The sequence below is a fragment of the Sesamum indicum genome, linkage group LG8 (assembly GCF_000512975.1).
Source record: "Sesamum indicum cultivar Zhongzhi No. 13 linkage group LG8, S_indicum_v1.0, whole genome shotgun sequence".
NCBI lineage: Eukaryota > Viridiplantae > Streptophyta > Magnoliopsida > Lamiales > Pedaliaceae > Sesamum > Sesamum indicum.
The window spans coordinates 7,789,135-7,807,818 of NC_026152.1; the positions used below are offsets into that span (position 1 = coordinate 7,789,135).

At 34.5% G+C, this 18,684-nt stretch overlaps 2 protein-coding genes across 2 annotated transcripts; one reads left to right on the forward strand and one right to left on the reverse strand.

The window, feature by feature from the left end:
* On the forward strand, nt 5,600-9,660 carry LOC105167854 (trihelix transcription factor ASIL1-like). The gene is made up of 2 exons (XM_011087688.2): nt 5,600-6,681; nt 9,174-9,660. Exons 1-2 carry the CDS (start codon nt 5,766-5,768, stop codon nt 9,185-9,187), a joined length of 930 nt encoding a protein of 309 aa, XP_011085990.1. The 5' UTR covers nt 5,600-5,765; the 3' UTR covers nt 9,188-9,660.
* LOC105167855 (protein LIGHT-DEPENDENT SHORT HYPOCOTYLS 10-like) lies at nt 11,207-16,870 on the reverse strand. The gene is made up of 2 exons (XM_011087690.2): nt 16,179-16,870; nt 11,207-11,617 (listed from the first exon to the last, which is right to left on the reverse strand). Exon 1 carries the CDS (start codon nt 16,743-16,745, stop codon nt 16,218-16,220), a length of 528 nt encoding a protein of 175 aa, XP_011085992.1. The 5' UTR covers nt 16,746-16,870; the 3' UTR covers nt 11,207-11,617; nt 16,179-16,217.

An 18,684-nucleotide genomic window follows, 5' to 3' on the forward strand; every position in this document is an offset into this window, starting at 1 on the left:
TGAATTTTGATGGCCAGATTAACCCATGTTGTTCAACAATATATGATGATAGTTATATCAATGTTATACTAACATTTATAAATATATAAATTTTGCAGATTGTGAGCATATATTAATTTCAACTATATCTATGTAAAAATTTTATGATTCGATTATCATGATTTAAAATAATAATAATAATAATAATAATAATAATAATAATAATAATAATAATTATAACTATTATTATTATTATTATAGTAATACTAACAATAATAATAACAACAATAATAACAATAATACTAATAATAATAATAATAATAATAATAATAATAATAATAATAATAATTATAACTATTATTATTATTATTATAGTAATACTAACAATAATAATAACAACAATAATAACAATAATACTAATAATAATAATAATAATAATACTAATAATAATAGTAATAATAATAAGAATAATAATAATATATTAATAATAATAATTATACAAAAAGTTAAAACTCAAAAACTGATCTCTTTCTCTCTCTTTCTTCCTCGTTCTTTCTTTGTTTTCCATTCCTTCTCCTCTCTCATTTCTTCCTTCAAACCCATCTCCATTTCTTCCCCAAACCCATGTCTTAGAACTCCAACTCCAAACTCACGGCAACAAGGACGCAAGGTCGGCAACGAGAACACAGATTTGTACGGCTTCCATCTTTCTCCTCTCATTTTTTCTACAAACCCATCTCTTAGAACCCTAGCCCTAAACTCACGGCAACAAGGACGGTAAATCGGCAACGAGTACGGCTTCTCCAGGTAATTCTTATTTCTTTGTTGCATTTTACTTATTTTTTTTTTTTTTTTTTGGGTTTGGGTGTGTTTTTAGCATCTTATTTTTAGCAAAATTTCTGAAAAATTGAGCATCTAATGCTGTATGTAATGTTGTAATTTCTGGAATTTCTGGAAAATTTCTGCAATTTCTGGGAAATTCTAGTCAATTTCTGCAATTTCTGCCATTTCTTCAATTTCTGCAATTTCTGCAATTGTTGTTCTTTTGTTGTTCTTGTGTAATTGTTGTTCTTTTGCTCAATAGGTAAATGCCTGCATGTCTCTTATACTTTGCAAGTAATTATTTTATAAATATGAAAGGCTACAGAGTTTTGTGGAAATATAAAATAGATGTAGATATGCACATGTGGGATTTGCACATTAGACCATTGGAGCAATCTGTCAATTATATAAAGCATCACAGCTGAGTATCTGTTCACACTTCACAACTTTACTGCAGAGAACAACATTATGTTCTCTTGATATACTTGAAAATACAACCTAGTTTCTTGAACTGACTGCCATTCTGCATTTTAAGAAACTAGAAGCAAGTAGTAGCCTATATTTCATTTGAACACCAAACCACAGAATTCGTTGGCATGTAAACGGGATTACTGCACAATGAGAAGGACAAATAAACACAATGGAGAAGCAACATATTGATAACACAAAGATCCTGAGTTTCAACTGCCCCCAGGAAACAAAAGTTTTTTCAACTACAATTTCTGTCTCAAAACTACAGTTTATTCAAATGAATATTTTTTTGTCTAAGCAGCAAGTAGCAAATCTGTAGCAAACATCTCATGAATAGAGAGCATTGTATCCTTTATATATAGTTCAAGCTCTCTTCTCTCGTTAACTTTTATGGGGTGCATTCTTCACATTAGACATGCATATCTGAAAGATTTGAAACATTTCTTATGTCATTAAGCCTACATTGTACAGTTTGTACCTTATTATTGTTAATTGACATATATTTTTCAAACTTATTTATCTTCCAACTATTATCTCTGTACAGTTTGTGATATGTGTTTCTTTATAAGAAATTTTTCAAAACAAATCTCAAACACATTTCACTGCTTTAAGAAAAAACTACATCTCATCAACTACGGTATCATACCCAATAACTTTTACATATCAGGCAAACTATTATCAGTACACTTTCTATCTCACGTCCCAACCCACATGCAAAATAATTCCAATCTCATCTGCACTTATCCCATCTCATTTTTTCACACTAGGATGAAATGAGATGAGATGAGACAAGCATCTATTTTAAAACTGTAATTTTAAAATTAGTTTTACATGTAGATATGTCCCTCTGGAATTTTGTGGAAATGGGAAATCTATTTTAAAGAGAGTAATTTTTGCATGATTAGATAGGATCATTTGGATCAACTCTGAATTGAGCTTGGTGGGTAAAACTCCATTTCTGTATAATCTTGTCTGCTATTCGAATGATATCTCATACAAACTTTTGTTTCAAAGTCATTTGAGGGAATTTTGAACACAGTGAATGATTTTGTTACATTTAGTGGGAGAATGATTTTAGTGAACTATTTAAATATTATAATTAGGCCTAATATGAGATCATTTATTCCTATTTCTTATATTAGTAGAAAAAAAATCTTGATCTTCAAAATAATGGTTAATTCATCTTGCCTCCTTTATCTAAAAATTGCAGAATAATGAATATTGACCATAGTTGGATGTGGAGGCGTTTGGATGATAATGGATTTCTTTTAGATGAATTCGTAACAAGGGTTGATCAGGAGTTCTTGAACTTTGGATTTTGTTACATTTAGTGGGAGAATGATTTTAGTGAACTATTTAAATATTATAATTAGGCCTAATATGAGATCATTTATTCCTATTTCTTATATTAGTAGAAAAAAAATCTTGATCTTCAAAATAATGGTTAATTCATCTTGCCTCCTTTATCTAAAAATTGCAGAATAATGAATATTGACCATAGTTGGATGTGGAGGCGTTTGGATGATAATGGATTTCTTTTAGATGAATTCGTAACAAGGGTTGATCAGGAGTTCTTGAACTTTGCCTTTAATAACCCACGAAGTTCGAAAGAGGGAGGAAGAGTCTCGAAAGAGGGATGAAGAGGCTCGAAAGAGGGACGAAGAGGCTCGGAAGAGGGAGGCAGACCTACAAGAACTTGTTCGAAAATTACTTCAAGATGTGGGATACACAAACCATCAATTTGCTGGTGGGTCGGGACAACAGGAGCAACAACATTTCTGGAAAAATAATTAGTTTATTTTTTCTGTTGGTTGTTTATCACTTAGTGTATGTTGATTTGGGTTGTACTTTGACATATGTTTGTTGACTTGGGAGTAGACATTGATATTATTTGGTAGTATTTGGATGATGACATCAATTATATTAGTGTTGTTGTATTTTGAGTATCTTTTTTGTTAATTTTTGTTGTTCTTGTTTGGGAAATTCAGATTTTGGTATTGATGGAATGTATATTTGATGGTATAATGAGCAGGATATTAATTTGGGTACAAAAATTAAAAATCTGCCAAAAAAAAACCAAAAAAAATTAGAGACGGATTAGAGACGGAAAATTTTGAAAACTTAGATACCGAATCAGAGACGGAACATTTTGAAAATTTAGAGACAGAATCAGCGGCGGATTAGAGACGGAAATTTGTAAGATTGTAGAGACGGATCAGAGATGGAATATTTTCTTCATTTCAGAGACGGAATTAGAGACGGAAATTATTTTACCTTTGTCGACGGAATTAGAGACGGATTACCTACGGAAATCAGAGACGGATTACAGTTAAATTTTCTTCTCTTTTGGCGATAGAATTAGCGACCGAATTTTCGGTCTCAAATTTAGCGACAGAATATTTCCGTCGCTAAATTATTAGAGACGCGGCCTTCTACGATGGAGTTCGGCGATGGATTTTTCCGCCTCTAATTTGTTTTAGAGACGGAAATCCTACTTTCAGAGATGGAAATTTCCGTCTCTGATGCCCTGTTTTCTTGTAGTGAAATAGATATGTAATAGCCTAATACAACAAATGTAGTATAAAAATACAAGAAATTCAAATAATAAAAGTCAAGCCACACCCAAAATACAAATTTCAAAATATTAAAAAGCTAATAAGCATCCAACACTAGTGACTTAACCCACTAATTATTCTAATTATCCAAATCATAAAAAAAAGGGAAAGAAAATTAGGATTTAAGCATGTCTTTAAAACAGGCCAAGACCCGGCCTGTTTGCATGACCCAGGACTGGGTCGACCTATTTTGTAGCTCGATCAGTAATTTGGACGGTCTGGTTTGGATTTTAAAATATTACATTACACTTGTACTCTTTCATGAAACAACAAGCCCGTAAGCTTCCTGCTCATTTTCTGAATTCCACACGTTCATCTCTACTCACATTTCAATATTTCATCACTCGGCATTTCTTATTACATCATATTCTTATGTCATTTTCGAGGTTTTCAAATTCCTTTTTCAAAATTATAGTGTTTAATATCAATTATAACTAGACTATTATTCTTAGTTTCATTTAAATTAATAGTTTTATATGAGTGAAGTGGTAATCATATAAATATGATTGAGCTTGTATTTAGAATTAGATATAATTAACAATAATCTACTACTATATTTCTTCTTTATATATATTTATATGTATTCGTCCAGCTTATTTTATTCTTAATATTTTAAATTATATTTTCAAAACTATTTTTGCAAGTTTGGTTTTTAGTGAATAATTTTCAAATCTAGAACCATTCAAAATTCATGTTACATAATAACTTGGTGTACCATCTTAATTCATAGTGGAGTTGTATTGGGCCTTGTTGGGCTTGCAGTGTAAGGTTTAATGTTAGGTTTGAGAAAGAAGAGGAGATTCTATGTCAGCAGCTGATTAACTATAGTGAAGATGATACTGATGCACCCATTATAAAGCTATTCATTCAACTACTCTTTTCATATTTGTTTTCATTACTAAAAAAATTAAATATAAATTTATGTAAAGTGAAAATTGATTACATATATTAGTATGTAAATATGTATAAAAGTGAATTGATTACATATTTATTTAACTTATAATAAATTTGTACTAAATCAATTAAGGATAAATATAATTTTTTTTTGAACAACGGATAGATTTGTTTATTGAATGAAGATAAATATTATGAACTTTTCAAATTATAAGAAATTTACGTGTTATTATCTCAAATCTCATGAGAATGAAGAGTAATTATTCTCAAATAAAAAATAAAAAAAATAGTTTATCTTAGTTTTATGGTGATTTATTATGAATATATTCTTCTTAAAAGGTTATTTCTAATTAAGTGACATAAGAATCCCCAGTTTACGTATTTGTGTGATTATGTAATAATTATTGTATTAAACAATAATTAAGGATTAAAGTAAAAGGGTGAGGTGAAGAGTGAAGCGATCCAGCAGTGGGGGAGGGCAAAAGCGTCGTTTTACACAAGGCACGGCAATGTGATGACCGGACAAGAATTTCATCGGCCCATTCCCCACCGTAGTCCCTTCCGTCTAAGCCCAAACCCCTTTCCAATCAATCTCCGCTTCCTACACCCATCCCACCTCTCATCTCTTCTCCACCCAATGAAATTAAAAACCAAAAATTAAACCAAAAAAAAGGGGGTCCAAAATTAATCATCCCTAAAATCAGTGACCAAAATCACGACGAGACGAAACGTAACGTAACGCAGTTACCAATAGCCATGCTATTGCTGCCGAAATCGCGTGTCCGTCGCCCCCCCGCTCGCTGCACCGCCGCCCCCGGCTCCCCACGCGCTTTCGCCATCCGGCGCCCCCGTTGCCGCACTTACTTTTATCCTACCTACTCCCTTCTTTTCTTCTCATTCCCATCGCTCCGATCCTTCTTCTAGTTTTTCTCTTCTTCCTTTTCCAGATTCACTCTTCTTTTTGCCGATTAGGGATTTTTATATATGGGTGATTTGACGGAATCGTCGACTCCTCAGCCGCCGCCTTCACGCCAAGTTCCCTTCCGTGAGGACTGTTGGACGGAGGAGGCTACATCCACCCTTGTCGACGCTTGGGGTCGCCGTTACTTGGAGCTCAACCGTGGCAATCTCCGTCAAAAGGATTGGCAGGAGGTGGCCGACGCCGTTAACGCACGCCACGGTCATACCAAGAAGACTCGTCGCACAGATGTTCAGTGCAAGAACCGGATCGATACTCTCAAGAAAAAGTACAAGATCGAGAAGGCCAAGATCTCCGAGTCTAACGGAACCCTAACGTCGTCGTGGCCGTTCTTCTCCCGTTTAGAGCTTTTGATTGGATCTAATCTCAACAAAAACCAGAGTAAGCTCACGCCCTCCGCGGCGACGCCGTTGGCGTCGTCTCAGTCTACCCCACCGTTGTACCTGCCTGCACCGCCGATGGCCGTGCCTTTGCCCTACCGTAAGCCGCTGACGTCCGCAATGGTTACGCCGGTGATTTTGCCTCAGAAGCGTCCCTTGCCGTCGCCGGCTATGGACGAGTCTTACTTCAGGAGAAATTATTCGGCGATGGCGGCCGCGGCTGCAGCGGCTGAGGATGAAGTGGATGCAGACGAAGACGATGGAGAATCTGAGGGGGAGGAAGCAGAGGGGAGCGACGATAGGGCTGTGGAGGAGGAAGAGGATGGGGAGGAGGGGATGAGGAGATTGGCCAAGGCGATAGAGAGGTTCGGAGAGATATATGAGAAGGTGGAGAGTATGAAACAGAGGCAGATGGTGGAGTTGGAAAAGCAGAGGATGCAGTTTGCAAAAGACTTAGAGGTTCAGAGGATGCGGTTGTTTATGGATACTCAAGTCCAGCTAGAGAAGATCAAGCAAGCCAAACGATCTGGATCTCCTGATGGTATTATAGTTAGACCGTGTTCTTTTCATGTTTTTTCTTGTCAACTCGGTTATTGGATACTAAGTATACCTTTTTACTTAATACTTCTTCCTTAGAAGTGCATAAAGAGCTGCATATATTTTAGGAGGAATTTTTTGGCGAATAATTTGGCTTGTTGTTACCTTTAGAAAAGATGTTGATCAGTGGTCAGTGAAACTCTTTGTATGTTTTTCGAATTTAATTGGGTTTGTTTGTCCCATGCGTGTCTTTAGATTAGAGGATAATATTTCTTAATAGTTGATAAATATGTCAGTCCAAGGGTGGCGCTCTTGCACACCGAGTATCAGGGTAACCTGCTTTGATATTAAGTGGTTCCATTATGTTTTCAGTTCAAATGGACTAGAGTTGCATAATTTGGGTATTTTGGTTTTGCTTGACATCCTGAAATGTCTGGAGGCAATTTTTGATAGCTGATGCATGCCTTTTTGTTGCTACCACTACCTGTCTTGTGCATAAGCATTTGATCCAAGTCACTAAGTGGTGTGGGTAGTATGGGCAGGAGAGGGTGCACAAGAGCATCATTTTGAGAAACATTTTTGGAGTGGGGGAGTAGCATATGTAAAAATTTAATGTCTGTAGATGTATACTATTTTCATTTTATAAGAAAATGCTTTGCCTATAAAAGATATTTATGTGAATCAAACTTCCAGTTCATATGTATAAGTTTCTATAAAAAATTGCATTTTATATAAAGAAGTTATAAGCATAAAATTTGTATTAAACTCCAGTCAAAAATATGCGAAAATTATTTATTTAATTCTGTTCATTCTTCTTGTTCTCAATTTCTCTTTTTTCTTTTTCAAGACACTAATTGACCACAATTTGACGCCAGGCAACTTATGTTTACACTAGATTATCCTTTCTTGGAGCATGCCTTTTATTAGTAAAAAGTCTGCACGTGGTCTTTGGTATAGATGTTCTAGCTGGAGCTCCAGCGAGCACTGGTGATTAGGTGATCTAGTGCCATGGCAGCTCCACTGGGTTGACTGCTAACTCCCTGTTTGTTACAAGAAACTCTATTCAACCTAATTGTTTGGTCGAATATGATGTGATTGATACCCAGTGGAAGCTGTGGAATGTAGTTAGAGTTAGCTTTGTAGTGTCATGGTGTTAATTTGATGTTGTCTTTATATGTGCTTCAATGGTGTGAAACAATTTAAGAAAGAGTCTGCTTACTGCTTGGGGATCATCAGAATTGTTATAGCTGCTGTATGACCTGTCCTTGCATCTCCAGTGCTCTGTTGCTATATTGCATGCTGGAATAGGCTAGTTCGAGTTGCCTGCTTTGTGTAAAAAGTTCCACCTGCAAACTTCACTTGGATGTACAATGCGTACCTAGTTACCAAGAGTCCTCTGCTTCCAACATGGCAACAAATGTTCATGGTTAGGTTTAGATCTTGGGGTTTTAGTCTTCATAGAGCAGTGTTGGATGCTGAACGTTATCTTTTTTCTACGGGCTCTTAAAGAAAGATTTATCTGCGCGAAACTAAGTTTACACAAGCACTACGGATTGGACATCGGCTGATTCAACAGTTCTTTGTTGTTGGTTTTCATGAGCTAATCTTGTTCATCATTCTCAATTTCAAATGCCTTGGTCTTTTCGAATATTTCAGTTTTTTGGATCTGGAATTTCCCTTATCCCTTAGTTTTAAAAACATTCATGGTGCTGTCTCACTGTCCAAGTTTTTATGGAAAAATAGGATCACTTCGGACTTGTTCCTGTGAATACTTGGAAAATTGGTCTGACTAGTATAACATCTGAAGTCTTTATATATTACAAAGTGAAAACTTTTGTGTTGCCCTTGCAGAAAATTTGAGGTTTTTCATAGGTGGAGTACAGAGTAAAGTATTCTACCCAGCATTTATGTTTCGCTGAAGTTTTCTTGAAAACCGTTGTGAGATACTAAGCCACATTATTTAAGCTCTTTGTTTCTTCTAAATTTGCCCAATTATCAGAAAAGAAAAAGAATGCCCTTTAGGTATCCATTTTTTTCTTTTAGCTATAATAAGAAGGCCTCATGTTGCTGTTTGAGATGAAGATACATAGAAATATTACATTATTCTGTGGTTCTGTTTGCCTATTCACCTTCTACACTTTGATAGTAAAGACTGGTCAAATATTGTAGCATCTGTAGGCATGTCAAGGGAAAACAGTGTTGCTCCAGTTTCTGTGCTTTATGTTGTTTGTAAGTTTTGGTTTGATGTAGCTTTCAGCTAGGTTTTGATGCAATTGTCTTTTTCTCTTGCCCACTTTGGTTATATATACCGGTGCTATTGGAGTTGTTATAGAGCTAACATCTGATGCATGGTATGACTATTAGCCACACCAATCATGTACTGAGCAATATACATTCTCATGAACCAATCTAGTTGTATTTAGGCCTCTCTATCTTGCGCTTCACTTCTATTACCTAATTTTATTTCTTTGGGTTGATTTCCTGTTAATACTGCAGATATTTATAGCTAACATGGAGGAGGAGAACTTGAGAGCATCATTTTGTCAGAGTTGGGGCGCATGAACCGATTCTCCTTCTTTTTCTTATATTTGTTCCTGTTCATATTACCTGAAAGAGCAAGGGATGGGCAAATTTGACAGCAGAGGATGATTCATGTCTTGTGAACTATCAATTAGAGTAGCGGGTTCCATCTTTTGATCTCTGCATTATGCCAAACTAACATCCATGTTTGGCCCGGTTAGAGTTATTTATCATTAATGCTTTTCCAAAAGAAAGACATTGGTTAGAACAAGTTCATTTTGTTCAAAGCCTTTACGGAAGTGTAGCTTTTGATGTTTTTCGCTGCTTAATTTATTTCAGTTTGTGGTTGTATAGGTTTTCCACCCTGGGAAGGAATGATAACTGTAGCTGCCATTAAGTTGAATAATAGCAAATGTCAAAAATTTGGTCTGTTCTGTTTATATCCATCATCTCTTATATTCTACTCGGACGACTTGGATGGGAACAGTCAATGTGTCTTGCATCCCCTCCTTGGCCTGGCGTTTTTTCAGTTTTTGGGTCTTGCTTCTTTGCTTTTCTTCCAATATTGTGTTACTATATCTCTTTTACTGCTACTGTATTGCGATTGCAATTGGTTCCCTGCTCATTTTTGGTGTTTGCATTTCTCTTTGTTCTTGTGGCTGGTGCTACACCGGCCTGCATATTTGCAACCTATATAGGCATTCAGGAAACTTGATTTACAAAAGCAATGCATTCTTTTTAGGGTAAATTCATGGACGTTCCACCGGGTTAGGTTTCATTATACATATGCTTCATGCATTGTATTAAATTACTGGTACATTTTGAAATTGTAGTTGTAATTATAAATACATCATTTATTTGGAGATAAATTTTCAGAAGTACACCCGATAAGATAAGTTACATCGATACCCTCTTAAGAATGTAATTTGTAATTTTATAAAGAATATGCAATATTTGTAAAATTATACCATCCTCACGGGGTGTGGATGTCATTTACCTTCTATAAGAATCCATTCCTTGTGTGCTCCTAGTATTCTTGTGGTTCCATTCATGTTAAAACAGATGGATAGATTGTTAAGTTGAATTTCATTATAATTAACCGTTTTGATAGGTAGTCGTTAGTTGTTTTAGTGTTGATTTGGTAAACATATAAATTGATATATAGTTAGTTTGGAATGGACATTGAGAAAGGACATCATAAGGTGAGTGCAGCGGATGAAAGACATTTTCTGTAAAATGCATCATCTTAGAGAAAATCTCAAAACCTGTTGAACCACCAGGACATAGCCTTTCTTTAATGAAACTGACCTTTTGGACAGGCGTAACTATTTTCTCCGTATGCAATTTGGGGTCATCAATGGGTGATGGTTGTAATTGAAGAGCCAGAGGAGTAGCGTTGTCAGTCTAAGTGGCCCACTAGTTCACATCAACCTGGAAACAAGCAAGTAATTTCAGTCAACACAAAACCAAGACATGAAGCTAATTTAGCACGACAGACTTTTGGTGCGACCCCTCAGTCATAAATACCCGGTGCTACCACTTCAATTTTAACCCTTTTGGATAATAACTAGGGTATCTATATATGACCATTTCCACTTAATTAAAGGGTTCAACGACGGAAAATTGTTTCATTTTAAAAAATATAGGGGGTAATTCCTGCATTTTAAAAAATACATGGGATAAATTGCTAAATTTTTTTGTCATAGAAAATTAATTTGCACATTTATAATATCACTGGGGGATAAATTGCATTTTTTCCCCTTATTAAAATCCCATGTCATAAAGGAAGATATGTACCCTGTATTTGTGGATCCATCACACGTGATATTGGTGAAATTATAACTCAAATCATGTTTAATTGTAGCTGAATCAATTATATGGCAAGTGCAACATACTTGCGGTGTATAGCTCAAGAAAAGTGACCACTAACGTATTATATTGACTATGTGTCAAATTTGATTCAGGTAAGAATTCTTGTACTATGAAGAGTACTTACATACAACACGTCATGAGATTGAAGATTAAGTATTTCTTTCCATAGCATACCACAGGTAATTGAGATACGTTTAATCAATTTTCCCCCGTTTGTTTGGAAATAATACACTAATAGTAGTATCCTATTTATGTGACTAAAAGGCCTACATATTACATCTCCTCTATGGAAATGGTGAAAAATTTACTCAGTACGTACATACAACCAACAGGGTACTATAATCTACGTCTAGCAGCTTTTTATGATATAACAACATATCACCTCCAGCAGCTTTTTATGAACTCCTGCTACCTAGAGATTTATATATTATATTATGTGTATTATTTGGAACAATTAAGGTAGACTCATAATTAATTAGGAATGTGATGTGTGAGGTCCAGCATTCTCCGGCTCTCCATCCCATACCACTTGCTGGCCTAATTAGACCCTGCACCAACACAAATATTTTAAACCGAGCCAGAGTTTAGTACATATATAATATTGGGATGAAGAATGCAATTAATGTGAAGAAATAATCACCAACAAGACACTAATTCTTTTTTTTGTTTTGTTGAATGAAATGTCTTAATTATACTATACTGGCTGATCATATATGTTAGTAGTTACTTCTGAGAGGTGCATGCAATTATCAAATTACTTATTTGATCACAGGAGAGCCACTGTCTAACAACTCCAGCAAGCAGAAATTTGAGTTGACATGCCCTGGAATCAAGTGATAGATTCATTTTCAGAAAAAAGAATTGAAAAGTGGAAGAGGGATCTGAAAATTTTGAACCCCACATTATCATATTTCAATAGATTAGGACTCAGCTAGAGATGCATGATTCTAAGAAATTGCAATGGGATGGATGTGTGTAGTGTTGTGTGTTGGCGTTACTACTAACAATATACATAAATGGTTCAAGTACCAATTCATCATGTTTGAGGATCAACTAAGCATTCCCCACCTTCAAATACTTTTTAGTTTTCTCCAGGAAACAATTGTCAATATACATATATACTAATTTTTTAACTCCATTCTCATCAACCCTTTATTTATTTATAGGTCGTGATTATATCTGGCTGTCAATCTCCTGATCCCTTAGTAGCTATAACCATTCTCAAAGTTACACTACTAGCTAGCTACTCTTTGATATAATGTTCATGACTCAGCCCACCATTCACCACTCACCACTAATATTCAAATTCACCCCAATCTCTCTCTCTCTCTGTATCTCCAACAGGTCTCAATAACCATCTTTGAGCACTACTCTTCAACCATCCCTTTCTTACAATTCATATATATAAATAACAAACCAATCAAGTGGTAATAATAATTACCATCTTCATACATGGTAATTAATTGATAATACATATGAATATAATGATAGAAATTACATGTATAAAGGTACTTGATTAGTGATGATTGGCTGTGTTTGATCATTTTGTAGGATTAGAAAGATGAATGAGTATATTAAAAGTCTAGTCACTTAGGCCCCGTTTACTAGTCCATATTGTGTTAGATATCTCATTTAATACTATTCTATATTTTGTTTACTTCCAAGCCCGTAACTAACACATGTGGCCCGCTACTAATCAAGATTATGATCTGAGCCTTGAGGGTTTGATTATACAATCATGATTATAATCACCACCTAATCAATCCCAATCTAATCAACTCCTCAAAACAAAATGAGCCCTTAATATATAGTATATTATTGTAGTCGCTCAACTTTCTGCCACTGCGAGTTCAAATCAAGTTCCACCCTAATTTCATTTCTATGTATAGGTTCATTATATATGCTTCTTGAAATATTTAGTCTAATATTCAAAATAAAGAGCCACTTATGTTTTAATTATCAAACAAACACCTAAATATTTAAGTTATTAGATTTATATATAATTAACATATGAAGGTTACTTCTTATGTGCAAATGGTATCAGGGGGAAAAATACTTTTTGTCTCATAAAATAAGGATATATTTTTTTTTGTACCACACCTATGACAGATGTTGTTTTTAGGACTAAAAAGGCGTGATTTTGAGTTTTATGCGACTAGAAGCGTCACTTGTCATAATTGTAGTATAAAAAAAATTCTGCCCCACTAAAAAAATATTTTGCCCGATATTCTACGACTCTTTCTGGACCTCCTACTTGATATTATGTACTTCCATATATATATATATATATATAATGATTATCTCATTTATAAAAGTTTACAGATAAAGCCGTTCGTGCCTTCGGCAACTCACTCGATTTTCACAAAAAAAAGCATCCCGGAGGTGAATCAAAGCAGATTCTAACCCTCGCCCTCGATCCATTTAGTTTGTGATCCGCCAGGTAGAGGGGGCTAATGGAGTCCTAAAAGAAGCTTGAGTCCCTTTCCAACTCTATGAAGCTGCCGAGAACACTCTGATAGTCTAGAGAAAGCTCATAAAGAAGGAACTCAATAGCTACATAAGGCAAGAACTCAAGAACTCAGAAGGGAACATCTAGCTCAAAACTCATAGCTGCTAGTCCAAGGGGGATAGATAGGTAGACCAACTTACTCTATTCTTCCTTACAGTCAGAATAGTGCTGATCGGGAATAGAGCAGTAGCGCATATTGAGCTAGCAATGGCATGGGATCCAATTGCAATAGCACTTAAGTATTAACTTAGTTCCTCTACTTAATTATCATTAATAACAATCACAATACTAATGCAGCAATCTGAGCGTCTAGTCATATCCACTGCGGGGCAATTTAAGTCAGTCACCCTGCAGGTTATAAATATGTAATCAATGGTACAAAATTGATGCCCTTCAAATCTATCATTTCCTCACTGGAATTTGTGATATATATATGTATATATATACTAATTAAAGATGTTAAACATATAATAACTGTAATTCGGCAAAGACTGTAATTGTGTTGTTCCCATTTAGGCTTAAGTATATTTTTGGTCATCTAATTTTGATATTTTGGTAGTTTTAACCTTTATATTCTTAGAATTACAAAAGAGTCATGTTACCTTTTGACATGACGCAATTTTGGTCATTTCAATGGCGGACTTTGCAAATATAGCTGAAATAAATTATGTGCGTTTCATATGATGCATTTAAATTGCTGTTTTTGTTTTGAGGTTTACTTTTGCCAACATAAATGAATTTTTTTATAAAAAAATGACCAGCTGGCACATGATTTATTCCGATATATTTTGTAAAATCCGGCATTGGAAGAACCAAAATTGTAAAATGTCAAAAAGTTATAAGACTCTTTTGCAACTCTTGAAAAGATAAAGGATAAAAATATCAAAATTGCAAGAGCTCATCATTTATTTTGATAATTTTTGCAAAATCTGGCACTGAAATGACCAAAATCGCAAAATATAAAAAAAATTACAAACTAACATATTTTGCAATCCTACAAAGTAAAGGATAAAAATACAAAGTACTAATTTACCGAAAAAAAAAATACAAAGTATTAAATTACAAGACTAAAAATATATTTAAGACTTTCCGTTTATATGCCAAAAAACTTTTTTCTACCTAATGTTTATTACAAGTATTGCATCATAAATTTAAAATTCATTAGCTATGTAAGTATTTTCTCACTCAAACATGAGCTTATTATTTTATTGCTAGTTCTAGTTTATAGATTGAAATAATATACAAGTTCTACTTTCAACTATGAGGGTGTTTGCCTAAATTTATTTAAAAGACCTTATAAGTTCATATACTGTAGAAGACGTTTTTAGAGCTGATAAAATAAGATGTACAACTTATAAAATATTAATAATGACAAATTTATAATTAAATTTTTTCTCTAAAAAATTTACGAAATGCGTTACAGCATCTTATGAGTTCTCAAATATCTAATAAAATGAATGTTTTAAAGAGTTTATAGACTTACCCAAACAGCCTCTGCATGGAGCATTTCAAACGTGTTAATTATAAATAGAGAGAAAGTTTGTGCAGCTCCGATGGTTGAAATTCTGAAGCAGGTGAAGGGGCCCAACACAATTATAACTATTATTTCAATCTCAACACATTGGTGTAAACCTATTTATCTGTCTGTATGAGAAACCAGCTGGAGGTCATCACTAATATATATAAGATATAGATATAGGCAGGCATCCTGCGACTGATGAACTCAGTAAACAAAGGACTAAGTACTGTCGGTAGAAATAAAAGGAATTTCTGACGAGAAAAACACAGCTACCCTGCATAAGAGATGTTATGTATATGTATGTATTTTTAGAGGGCTGTTGTCTGTTGGAGAAGACGAAATTAATCGGGTACGTCTTGTCAGTACTAATTCCATATTAAATATTTGTATATTGATGATGAAAATAATCACACGGACAATATGATTAGCTGCAAGATCATCCATGGGGTGCACAAGATCTTTCCGAATCCCGAAAGACCCAAAAAAACAAAGTGAAAAAAAAAAGAAAAAAGAAAGGAAATAGTTTATGGGAAATTATATATAAAGACCAACAGTGTTTTGCATTATTTGAGAGAGAAACAAAACTAGTTATAATATTTATATGTCATTACTCAATTTTAATTTATTGCACGTAGAGAGTAGTTCTTGGGAGGATGGATCATCTCTTTTCTTCAACTAAACCTTAAATAATGTTCCCAATTTTAAAGTTTTTCACCCAGCACTGTATATCAAAATTAGGGTTTTTGTGGGTTAACTTGGATCTACCTAGGGTTTCTCGATTACCGTCTCTCTCTCTCTCTCTCTCTCTATATATATATATATATAGCATTCTTGAATTATAGGATGCTGCTGCTGTTGTGATCATCATCTTTTCTCGGGCCAATCAGTACCTCCAATTCCTTCCTGATATGGGCTTCTGCCATATCAAGGTTTAATTCTTATCTAAGGATTAATTATCATCACTTGTCAATTTCTTGTAAGTATCTGGAGCTGAATTTCATGTAATTATACCAGCAGAAACCATAATCAAGAAGGTATAAATTTTTGAATTTAATTAGTGTTGAAGTTAGTAATTAATTACCATAAAATTATCATCCGGAAAAGAGGAGTGCCGAGTAGTTCAAGCGGGCTGTTTGGGGTTCTTGATCAGCAGCTCATCATGCGCCTTGAGTGGATGATTGATTCTCTTCTTCTTCTTCTTCTTATACGGAATCCCTCTTGCCTTAGCCTGAGAATCCTTCACTTCACGCAAATAAACTCGAATCGCTCCGTTTCCAAAAGGGTTGGTCTCCGGGGATCCGCCGTGCTCTTCGTACGCAGCCCTTAGCCGTCCGATTAAGGCGTCCAGGCTGCCCCAAGCCTGCCTCAAGGGGCAGGTGCAGGGCGCCGGTGGGTCAGGCTGCCCGAAGAACACGCAACCATGCAAGTGAACCTTAGTCTTCCCAAACTGGTCTAGGTATCTCAGAAATTCAAGAACATGGTTACAGTTGCAGTGAGACAATGAAACTGGTGGCCTCTGGTTTTTCAAGTACTGCCCGAAAGTGTTCCAGTCCCTTCTCTTCTGAGACTCGTATCGGCTCAGAGGCGGCGACGCCTGATCGCTGGCGGAATTAGAATCCTTGGACAGGATTGTTGCAGAAGAATTCATGCTTATTTTGGGTAAGAAAAGAGAGAAGATGATAGGGAATAGAGTGCAGCTCTTTTAGCTCTCAGTGGAGAAAGATGAAGATCACATCTTAGAGTCCATTGAGGGGACATCATATGGGCCCTTTCGGGTTGTGCTTTTGTTGCAATTTTCTTTCTTTCTTTCCTTTTATTTTTTTTATTTAGAATTTTGTACGTACTTTTAATTGCTCTCTTTCTTCCCATTCTCTCTCTCTCTCTCTCTCTAATGCATTCATTTTCAACTTCTCTTTTTAAATGCACTAACTATCACTTTTTCAAATTTGTAATCTTGATTTCGATTATCACATGTAATTTATTTCTATGTTCATTAGCATCCTCCTCCCGCAAATATATAGTATGATTCCAGTCGGTGCAATGTATATATTGGGAAATTTATATTTTTCGGCTTGTATTTGTGATGTAATCACATTTTCAATCTATTCTGATTTTAATTTAGCAATTGAGGATAAAAAAGTTGTATATTTGGTCCAACTTTTTTGAAAAAATACCTATTTTCTTGAAAAAAATAGATTGTCACGTGCTAAATAGGTACATTTTCTTAGTGAAATTGGTACCTTTTACTAGAATATGTCCCCAATTACAAAATTAAAATAAAAGTGCACCCTTCCAAAATTACAAGACGAGAAATACATTTTTCCCACATATATATATAAACGCGGCAGTGGTGTCATAATTCACGAGCTCTTAGTCTAATTTAAATTGCATCATGCATGTATAATTTCTTGGCAAAATTATATTTTTGGTCCTATGGCTATAGGTTGTTAGTACTTTTGATTCTGTAATTTACTCTATCTACATATGTAATTTTTTTCCCAACAAATTTAGTAATGAACATCTCATATTTAATCTTTTTTTGGTAAATTTAGTCGAGTGTTGGCAATTTTAATGCTAACGATTTGTATTTACAAGACTAAAAATGAAATCTACTTCAGTGTAAAGAGGATCAAAATTGTCAAAATATGATTAAGTTTAAAAAAAAAATAAAAAAAGAATCAAGTATGAGGTAGTTAGGATCAAATTTGTTAAATAAATGACTAAATATATAAATATAGTAAGTTACAGAATCAAACGTGACTATTACTTTCTTATCCCGTATAAATTTGGTATACGTATACAGACAATACCGCTCTCTCTTCTTCTCTTTTCTGCAGCTTTTGTATTTGTGGTGGTGGGGTTCTCAGCACTGAGTGGCGACCGCAGCTCATGAAACATTTCAGGCAATGGGTGAATTTAAGATGATAATTAATTAATTATTTCCCCAAATTGACTTGGGTTAATTAATTATATATAGTTAATGTAAGGATATAGTCGTCTTTTTCAAATAATCAAATAACATTTGTTATACGCGAAATAATAAAAATCCGAGTCAACCTACCACTCAAATCTGATGTGATTCTAAAACCCTTTTTTTTTTTTATTATTATTATTATTATTATATATGTATAGCCTTGATTTATATATTAATTAACCGTTGGGTATATTATTAATTGAAGCCCGCATGATTGAGATGCTCAAATTACATAATAATTGGTTAATAACAAGGTAAAATATTCAGAAATTGAGTTTATAGAAGAAATAATTACATAATTATATACATATTTTAATTATTTGAACAATACATCAATTCGATGTACGTACCAATATAACAAAGAACAACTAACTCGTATAAAGTAAGATAAATACATCCAAATATTTAGTAAAACTCAAACCCAAAATATCGATCAAACTTATTTACGAGACATCTATCTTAATCAGAAAACTAAGACATTTGATTCGGGTCGAATTATGCGATCTCGAGATTCGATCTCCACGAAGACTGTTGATTCTTCCAAGACCAGATTTTGGGTTCCCTGAGAATGAAACAAGTACTGTGAGCTCGTCGGGCACGTCCCCAACAATGA

Excerpts from the sequence above, each read along its gene's own strand:
- LOC105167854 (XM_011087688.2), top strand. The coding sequence starts at position 5,766 with ATGGGTGATTTGACGGAATCGTCGACTCCTCAGCCGCCGCCTTCACGC.
- LOC105167855 (XM_011087690.2), bottom strand. The coding sequence starts at position 16,745 with ATGAATTCTTCTGCAACAATCCTGTCCAAGGATTCTAATTCCGCCAGC.